The sequence below is a fragment of the Marmota monax genome, unplaced genomic scaffold, assembly GCF_021218885.2.
Source record: "Marmota monax isolate L192 unplaced genomic scaffold, Marmota_monax_Labrador192_F-V1.1 WCK01_AAM20220418_F8-fsc00068, whole genome shotgun sequence".
Lineage (NCBI taxonomy): Eukaryota > Metazoa > Chordata > Mammalia > Rodentia > Sciuridae > Marmota > Marmota monax.
The window spans coordinates 242,309-252,186 of record NW_026692352.1 but is presented as its reverse complement, the minus strand read 5'-3'; the positions used below and the strand labels follow the sequence as shown (position 1 = coordinate 252,186).

Here is a 9,878-nt window from a genome sequence, read left to right as displayed (position 1 = left end):
AGGAATAGAATTGGCCATATGTGGAATGAGACCCCAATAAACTTTTCATGCTTAAAATTGTTCTTGTCAGGTCTTTGGGTCACAGCAGTAAAAAGGCTGACTAAAACACAGATCCACAATGAAGTGTGTGTGTGTGTGTGTGTGTGTGGCAGAAAGGCCTATGAGCAAAGATAATCACCATAGGATCATTTGTGGTGACAGAGAGACTGGAAAAATATAGATATCCACAATCTGGGATGGCTACAAAATTATTCCTGGTTGCATACTATGAAAATCTGTAGAATAATCAAATGCAAGAAACAAACTATAGCTAAGTAGACAAATGCATTATGAAAACAATTTAGTTGAAATTGAGCCACATACTATTATAAAACAAAAAATGGACACAAGCTATAGAATTTAGCCAGTCCATATTCATATATCTAAAAAAACTTTGCAGACATACTATAAAGGATGCCAATTGGTGACAGGAACGAGGAGAAAAAATTGAATAAGGTGATGAAAGTAAAATAAAGAGCAAAACAAGAAAAGAACCTAGCAGTAACAGAGTTAATGCTCCATTGAGAAAAGCATAAAGTAAAGCTAACTTCACCTTGAACTAGCACCTGAGCTTCAGTGATCCATTGAGTTAATATGCTCAAGAGTCATAGCATACAATGTGTTTATGGCTACTTATATTTCAATATCTAGGGACTATGTTCAAGAAGGAGACAGGTGAACCCAGGGATATTCTGATATGAAGAAAAAGGAAATCAAATTATGCAGAAAGGTTTTAATGAGAATGAAGAACAACATAGAATGTATAGTGTTTTCAAATGTCAAGAAAATGGTCTGTTTCTAGATAAAAAGACTAATGAGTATTGTTGAGAGATGGAAACAGATGAGCACAGAAAAGAACCTACTGTGCCTTTTACTAGAGGATGACTCAAAACCGGACAAAATGGAAATTCCTGAGCATGATTAGCATCAGAAAAGGAATGTGGATTCTCACAAGTTGAATAGAAAGAACTGGCTTTCTAATCCTCTTCATGGTATATTGACATTGCTGTGAAACCACTATTCTCTGTTCTTTGTTCATTGTGTCACTTGCAAGTATGTGTAGTTGTAAATTCCCCAATCCCTGGTGTTTAAAGGGGAAGGGACATCATTTTCCTTCTTCCTAAAGCAATCACTTTGTATGTTTTTGGAAGAGTATCTTATACTATACAATCTCTAAGTTTTTGCTTATGTTTGTTTCACATTCAAGGTTTACAATTATAGTTTTATTCTTTCAGGAATTGAAAGTTAGAAAACAATGAAAAATTCCTTCAGTCCTTTGTGTTTTCTTAAGTTTCCCCCTTTGTACCTTTCCTGACTGTTTTGAACATTTCTTTAGCTTGCCTTTCACTTCCAGCAGCTTAACTCCAATGTTTCTCATTCAACTCTTATGTGTCAAATGTGGGTTCTCTTTGACTTTAACCTATTGCTAGACTTCTTGCCTTTATGAATTTGTAGTTTAGTAGTTTTATAATTTCTTTGTCATCGTTTCTTAAAATATTTATTTTTCCTCATTTCCCCCTCCTGTCCTCCATATCTGTGTCCCACATGTCATTTGTGCCTCCTATTTGTTTCTTTCATTTTTTTTTTAATTCGTGCTATAGTTTGAAGATATTTCTATTAATACATATTTATTTATTAATTATTTCTTGTTTAGGGGTCACTATGAAAATGTATGGAATGAAATCTGAAGATAGATGTGAGATCTGTGAAATACATTTGGAAATCAATGGGCTCAGATTAAAACATTTCTCATCTGCTATCCCACAGGGAAAGAGAAGGATGGGGAGGGGGACAGGGACTGAGATCTGTTTCTGCTATGGCTGGTGTCTTACTTGAGTGGGGGTCCCAAGAGTTCCTATTCTCTGAGGAAGTGATATTAATCTTCTTTTGATTTTAAAGAACAAAGTTTCCACTCAAAAAATGCCTTTAGCAAAAAAGATGCATTTTCCTGTTCAGTATGTTTGTAAGAGTAGAAATGTCTTTGATCACTCCTGATCCAAGTATTCAAACAATAATAGTCTTCATATTTTTATACCTTTTTCCCCGTTTTCTTTTATATTGACTTCAGTCACAGACAGATCTTTCCCAATGATGGCAAGATGAGCACTGATATCTCTAGCTAGATTTATATTCTGTAAGCTAAGCCCACCAATTAAAAATGTCCCTGTTCTCCAATTACAAAGGTTCCTGTTCCCCAATATTTGCAGTAGAAGAGAAGATGCACCAGTAACCAGCTTAAGTCATGGGCTCATCCCTGAATCAATCGCAAGAGTCAATAGAGTGAGCTGTTTCATTTTTTTTCTCCACTTACTGAATTATGTGTCACCCTTTGAGTCAAACAGAACCCAACCAAAGAAAAGCAGGTGGGAAATGCTGAAACAAACAAAAACTTTTACCCACTGTCTAATCCTTCAAGAAATAGATTCTGAATACTAATACAATTCAAGTTCTGCTTACATTCAGGTTGGGTTCAAGATTTAATCATCAGCAAGAGACAGTGGCAGTGGAAGGGGTCTGTTAAGCATTCCATAGATCATGAATCAAAGAAGAAATGAAAAATCAAGAGAAACTCCTAGTGCAGAAAAGAGTGCAGACCCTTCTAATATATATTAGGTGATGTCTCCTACAGGAAGACTTCTTCTGTTCTGGGAATTCAGTTCTTCCATCCATAGTCCTCATTTCTCTGGACTGAGATTGGATGGAGTGAGAAGATAACCAAGATGCATCCCTGAGAAACATCAACATTTGAAAGTCAGGTTTGTGAAGAAAAGTTAAGGAGAACAGGGAAACCATTACAGGGATAGAAAAAAGAGTTATATGGGATTACAGAAGTCACACTTGAATAGATTTTGCAGAAGTAGATCATGGCCAATAACACATGGTCTTGGTCTAAACTTCCAAGAGCATGTAAGGAGGCTTCTTGAGTAGAAAAAAGTTTAGATTTAAATTAATATAGCAAAAGAGATGTCCAAAGTCTACAAGAATATTTGTATTTGAGATGTATACTTCTAATTGTTTCATTGAACTTTATGGAATAGAAATTAATGTAACATTTGAAGCCTGAGGAGAAGGAATTTTACAAGGGAGTTAGATGAGATGAAAACTTAATATAAAATATGCAATACATAAAAATGTAGACAACTAGCATTGAGATCCCAGTTTTTTAAAAAACATGAACAAGTGTTTTTTTTTTTCTACATGAGTATCTGTAGGCTCTTTTCAGAAGTACTTCAAACTCTGCGTGTAAGAATCTAAAACGGAGTACAAGATTGTTCCAGAGTTAGGTTTGTAAGTTTTTGTGTTAACAAGATGGTCAATGAAGTCAGGCAGGAATTTTGCACACCTGTAATCCTCAGTAAAACTCTGGAGATTGAGGCAGGAAGATCTCAAGTTCTAGGATATCCTCAGCAATTTAGTGAGAACCTTTCTCACTAAAAGGTGGTACGACTCAAGGGTAGAGAACAGCCTAGCATGCATGACGCCTTGGGTTCCATCCCCATTATGAAGAAAGAGAAAGAGAGAGTGAGAGCAAAAGAGAGAGAAAGAAAGAATGACAGAAAGAGAGAAAGAAAGGGAGAGAGAAAGGAGATGGTTTAAAGAATAACATAAGTAATTCAGTTGAGGATTAGTAGTATTTAGAATTGTATGTAATTATTAAAAATTTGTTAAGATTATCTCAATTTGAGGTTAAAAGGGAAAATTAGAACTAGTGTCAGCTGATGCATTGACAATTTTCCTATAGAATAACACAATGATTATCATTGTTTTCAAAAATAGACAATTCCCAGAACAGTTTATTAAATTTCAATATATACAATCTGCTTATCTCTAGCTATCTGAAGTATTCCAATCAAAATATTTATTTTCTTAAGAATGGGAGCTCTCAAAAGCTGGATCCTGGTGTTTTACCCTCAGTGATGGTGCTTTCCAAGGGTGGAAGGATTTGTGAATGTCCAGGACGGGGGCGTTTGTGTTCCACCCATCTAACAGGGTAGTGTGGCATGTGGAGAGGGTGACAAGTAGAAAGTGCTTAGCTTTAACAAAGCCAAAGAGTGATAATTATTCATGGAATGTGATAGACCAATAATCTAAAGATACTTTCTTGGAGATCAGAAGGATCAGTAACTGGTTTACAATCCCAGTTTCATGAATACAGTTAAGAAATTTTTACCACATGTGCTTAACTGGAATTGAATTTGACCCTCTTTTCTTACAAATAAATAGATAAGCTAATAAATAATGAATGAAATAACTAAGACTTTCCATTCTGATTGTTTTGGATCAGTCACTGTCCTTAACAGTGATATCCAGAGTCAAGGACTTCTGGATATCCCTCCCTGTGGTATGAATGTATAAGAATATTTGAAAATTGATAGAGCATGATACACAAAGTCACTTGGACCTTGACTCCATAGAGAGTGAAGACTGGAATATTATTTGTGGGCTAGATTCTGAGCTATTTCTGACCACTCCTCTACCCTTCTTCATAGTTATAGTGACTTGTACTAAAGGATCTAAGTTTCATGTCCTCACTCTATGGCTAGTAATATTGTGAGTGTTGGTGGATCTCTTCTTTATTCCTGTGTTTAAAGTTTGATCGAGAAATATTGGATTTAAACGAAAACATAATAAAGTTCTTGAAGTTCTAATTTTGTTTAACTGTGGCTTATCTTCTAATCCTTGCAGATGGTAAGACAGAAGTTACAGTGTAAGGTATGAAATTAGAAATCCATGCCTGGAGCACTGAGGAGAGGGCCAGGGCTGTGCAGAGGCCCTTTAGAACTGCAGTGGGGCAGACTTTATCCAGAGCCTACATGACTGTTTTCATTGCTGAGGTACTATCTAAGTTGTAAGAATCTTCCCATGTTTATACTTTCCTGGATGGAGAGGAAGAATGATAAACCTCATTGATCTCCTCTGTGATTTTTATCAGTCTTGGAAATGATCTAGAAGGTTCTGCAAAGAACACTATTTCACTATTAAAACTTCTTTGCAGTCTCAAATACTGAGGATTTCTTAATCGTGAGAAGTTTCATTTGTTGTTGTTGTTGTTTTAGTCTACACCCCTTCTATAATACAGAATCACTCAGATGCCTTTAACCCAGTTCTCTGATCTCTCTGAAACACCCTGAAAACCCTTTCATGAATCTCCTTGGTCTTGACTCCATACACCACAGGGTTAAGAGCAGGTGGGAACAGCAGATAGACATTGGCCAAAAGAATATGAATATGGAGTGGAACTTGGTGGCCAAAGCGGTGTGTGAAAAAAGAAAAAAGAGCAGGTGTGTAAGAGATGAGGATGACACAGACATGGGAACCACAAGTCCCCAGGGCCTTGGACCGAGCTTCATGGGATGAGAGGCGAAGAACAGCTTGTGCAATGAGGGCATAGGAGAGTCCAATGCAGAACAAGTCAACCCCAATGACCAACAGTGCGGCTGTCAGTCCATACACACGGTTAGGCCTGGTATCTCCACAGGCCAGCTTCACCACAGCCATGTGCTCACAGTATGTGTGGGGGATCACGTGGCTTTGGCAGAAGCTCAGGCGTCTGATGAGGAAGGGACACGGGAGCATGAGCAGGGAGCTTCGCACCATAGCTACCACCCCAATGCGGGCAACGATGGTGTCAGTGAGGATAGTAGCATAGCGAAGTGGGTGACAGATGGCCACATAGCGATCAAAGGCCATGGCCAGCAGCACTGTAGACTCCATCATGCAGAAGGTGTGAATGAAGAACATCTGTGCCAGGCAGGCAGAGGCAGAGATGTGTCCAGCTCCACACCAGAGGATGGCCAGCAGCTTGGGAACTGTGGAGAGGGAGGCAGCTAAATCGATGGTCGAGAGCATGCACAGGAAAAGGTACACTGGCTTGTGCAAGGCTGGCTCAGTGGCAACAACAACCAGGATGGTTATGTTGCCCATGATTGTGGCTGTGCCCAGGCAGCACACAGGAAGTGAGAGCCACATGTGGAATTGTTCCAGACCTGGGATGCCCAGGAGGAAGAAGATAGAAGGGTCCAGGTTAGTGTGATTAGGAGAGTCCATGGTGTGGCCAAGAGTGCTGGACATCTTCTCTCATCAGAAACCCCCTCACAGCATCACACTACCTGGAGAGACAACACAAAATAGAAATATAAATGAGACTACAGTAATGCTTATTAGCTACAGAATGGTTGGCAAGCTGCATCATCCATAAAATGGCAATTATTAGTACTACTTCTTAGAGTTTAGAGAATAATATGGATTAATACTTATAAAAAGCTTCAGATAGTACCTAACAGATAATGCTTGTTAAATGAATAAATATGAGAAAAGGCTCAAATAAGCCCTTTAAATAAACTAGAATTGTCTCCCATCTAGAGGCTCTCATCTTTACAGAAAGGGATGCACACTGTTATTTGGAGGAATATAATTGAATACTCACATTTTATGGATATGGGAAGACATCATGTAGGACCATCAGTCTAGAACACAAGATGCAAATAAAGTTTCCTGGATAAAGATGAACTTCATTTTTGTGGTCTTTAATTTGGAATAGATTTTGATTTGGGATTTGGTTCCTGGCAATTGTCTTTTGGTAAATTGTTCCTGATAAAAGTTAGCCTAGTAGCTTCCAGTCTTTTCATTAATCAATAAATATTTTCCCATATATCAGCTCAATCTTCACCTAAAACTGCATAAGCTGTTTCACCTGTTCTTATATACCCAGTTTTTTTTACCCAACATTTTGGCTTATCTCAAAAGCATTTTTTAACTTCATTTTATTTCTGAAACAAAATTTCAACCTTCTCTTGTACTCTCTTTCATCTGTCTTTTATTGATATTTTATCTTCAGTGCTTGGTGAATTCAAAGAAAAAATACAATTAGATCCTTATTCTAACCTTTTCACAATGTCAAGAAGTGATTTTATAAGATTACCCTGACTTGTAGCTGGGCTTATTACCTTTGTGCAATAATCTTACATTATTCTTTCACTTATCCTACCTTTCCCATACCAGTAGCCCTAAGAGAACACAATCTGCCATTAGGACTACCTGTGCTAAAAGGAATTATGCTGAATATGGGAAGCAATGGAAAGGGAAGAAACAGAGAGGTAAACCTTAGGATATATAAACTGAAAAATCCTTTTAACGGGAATTTTCAAGATGAGAATGAGAATGTCACTTCTTGAAAATTCATATCTATTTTTTCAACTACGAATATTTAAGGTGCAGCTTATATTTGACTAGCCCTATTCTAGAAGATTGAGATAATGTAAAAGTTAGTACAAAAGAATGAAAAAATTTAGGGAGTGAGAAAATAGTTATTATAACTATTATATAATAACTATTATATAATAGTTATTATAGAGTCAAGTCATTGACACTACTCTTTCTCACTGAGGGCAAACATGTTAAGACGAAGGAGATGTAAACTTTCCTATTCCTAACAGACCATCTACTCTGTGTATATAGACACTGGAAAAATAAATTAAAAGAAGAGGTTTCTCAGTTTTTGGACCATAGATATTCCTTAATTATAATATAAGGGAATTTAAGAAGATAAACAGTATCAGAAAGTCCAAATATGTTGTTAAGATCAACTATTAATTTAGTGTTATTGTTCTCCCAGACATAGAGACAAACAGAAGGCATGGAGCTTGGTAACAATTTTATTCTAATCAGAGCTCAAGACAGTAAAACACATGACCATCAGAGGAGAGAGGAATGATTGTGAGTCATAACAGCATTGGTATGAAGGGTCCCAAACACACTGCTATATGAATAATACCCAGGATAACAAATTCAGCAAAGATCTGGGTTTCCAGTTCTTTTGAGCTATGTATTTATCTTCCCTAAACGTATCAAGGTGAAAATACAGACTTGAGCAAATATACGATCATTATTGATGTGATTTTCAGGGAAGAGTGCAGGCCACATCTCACGCTTGCCTTCATGGGTGCTTTGAAAAGGAAGGATATTTCAATGGCATGGGATCTTGGCATTTTTAAAACGTCAGGGTATGTTGGGAAAAACAATATAAACATTGGAGCACATAAAATTTGGAATACATCTGTGTATTTCCTTCAATATTTCATTATTGGCAGTGTTGGCTTAAAGAAGTCAAATATTCTCTATGATTCTATACTTCCCTGATCTGTAAAATGGAAATAATAATACTTTGCAAGTTTATGATAATTTAAAAGAAAGAATTTGCAGATGTTTTTAATCCACAGAAGGTACTCAGTGACCGTCATTTACTATTAGCATCATCTTCATTGTAAAGGGACAATAACCTATTATCCAAAACACAATGTTTCTTGCAGCTTTTTAACCAAATAGAATCTAGTCTTGCTTTTAAAATATATGTAATAAGTAGTTAATATGCAATGCAACTTGTCCTATTGCAGGGCAAACTTGTTGATAAGCAGATATTGTTTAAATTTTTTTTCTGTATGCCCTTTAGGGCCATAAAACACTCATTAGAAATGCCACACATGCCTCAGTTTTCAATCTTCTTACTAAGTCACTCACCCAGAGCCAGAAGACTTAGCTGGATAATTCTTTGAGGCTCGTTCATGCTCATTAAAGCTCTGACTCTGTGCTTTATGACATTTATTTTCCTTGTAGAACTGAACTGAGCACAGATTGCCGAATACTTCTTGACTAGATGGCTCCTTATTTGTTTGATATGACTGAGGATTTATTTGCAGTCCCTACCACTTTTTTCTCTTTCTTAAGAAACCCAAACTTTACGGACTCCATTCCTTCATAGGGTCATGCATTCTTATCCCTCTCCTAGTTCTGGAGTCTCACGTATTTATTGTACAAAATATTTTGTCGTAATGACAGATATTTGTGACAATTCTCACACTTTACTATGGATTTGTCCCTCTACCCAATCAATAATCCAACTCTTACTATGACATTAATCCAAGCCTTCAGTAAGATAAAATTTCTTTTAAAAATTTTTTTTGGACACCATGGATTGAACCCACAATTATTTAACCACTGAGTCACAACCTCAGCCCTATTTATTTATTTTTTTATTTTGACACAAACTCTTGCCAAGTTGCTTAGGGCCTCACTAACTTGCTGAGGGTGGCTTTGAGCTCTTGATCATAGGCATGCACCATTGGACTGGGCAAGATAAAAGTTCTAACATCACAGTTGGGGGCACCAAGGATGGGAAAGACTTCATGCCTTGAAGCTGCACAACAGACCAAAGGCTGCCAGTTTGTCTGACAGAGAAAGCTCAACTTGGGCTCCCTCTGTCCATCTTGGGATTGCTGGATCAGGGAGTCGAACATTGTCATTAGGTTCCACTGATTCCTCTGCCAAATTTCTTTTGGTTGACCTTCATAGTCTGTCTCACTGGGCACAGAACTTTCTCTTAGGTGCTGAGAAATGATTTCCTATTAGTAACTTCAAGAGTAGCATAGTAAATGCCTTGAACTGCTTTCACAGTACCTTCCATTTCCCTAGTTTTCTCAACATCTCTTGCTTCTTCCTTTATTAGCAGCATTGTGCTGAACCTCCCTTTCCAAGGACTCAGCCTAATGTCAAACTATAGTTCCTCTTTTAGGAAGCCTTCTAGTCAAAATGCCAGATCACAGAGACATTATTCAGAAAATTTCCTTTCCTGGTCTTTAAACCTTATTGTCCCTGCTTCAAAGAAAATTTCCCACAATCAATAACACACACACACACACACACACACACACACACACACACACACATATATATATATATATATATATATATATATATATATATATATATATATATATATTTAAGGCTAAGAAATGCCCTCTCCAGAGTATTTTCTTAGCCCAAACTTACATGACTCCAGGAGA

The 9,878-nt window shown here is 37.1% G+C and overlaps 1 protein-coding gene across 1 annotated transcript; it reads right to left on the bottom strand.

The window, feature by feature from the left end:
- Window positions 1–5,121: 5,121 nt before the first annotated feature.
- LOC124091045 (olfactory receptor 52P1) lies at window positions 5,122–6,117 on the bottom strand. Its single transcript, XM_046441976.1, has one exon. The coding sequence runs from the start codon at window positions 6,109–6,111 to the stop codon at window positions 5,122–5,124; it is 990 nt and encodes a 329-aa protein (XP_046297932.1). The 5' UTR covers window positions 6,112–6,117.
- Between the last annotated feature and the right edge of the window lie 3,761 nt (window positions 6,118–9,878).

What these genes read in the sequence shown, in the direction of transcription:
- LOC124091045 (XM_046441976.1), bottom strand. Translation starts at nt 6,111, where the DNA reads ATGTCCAGCACTCTTGGCCACACCATGGACTCTCCTAATCACACTAAC.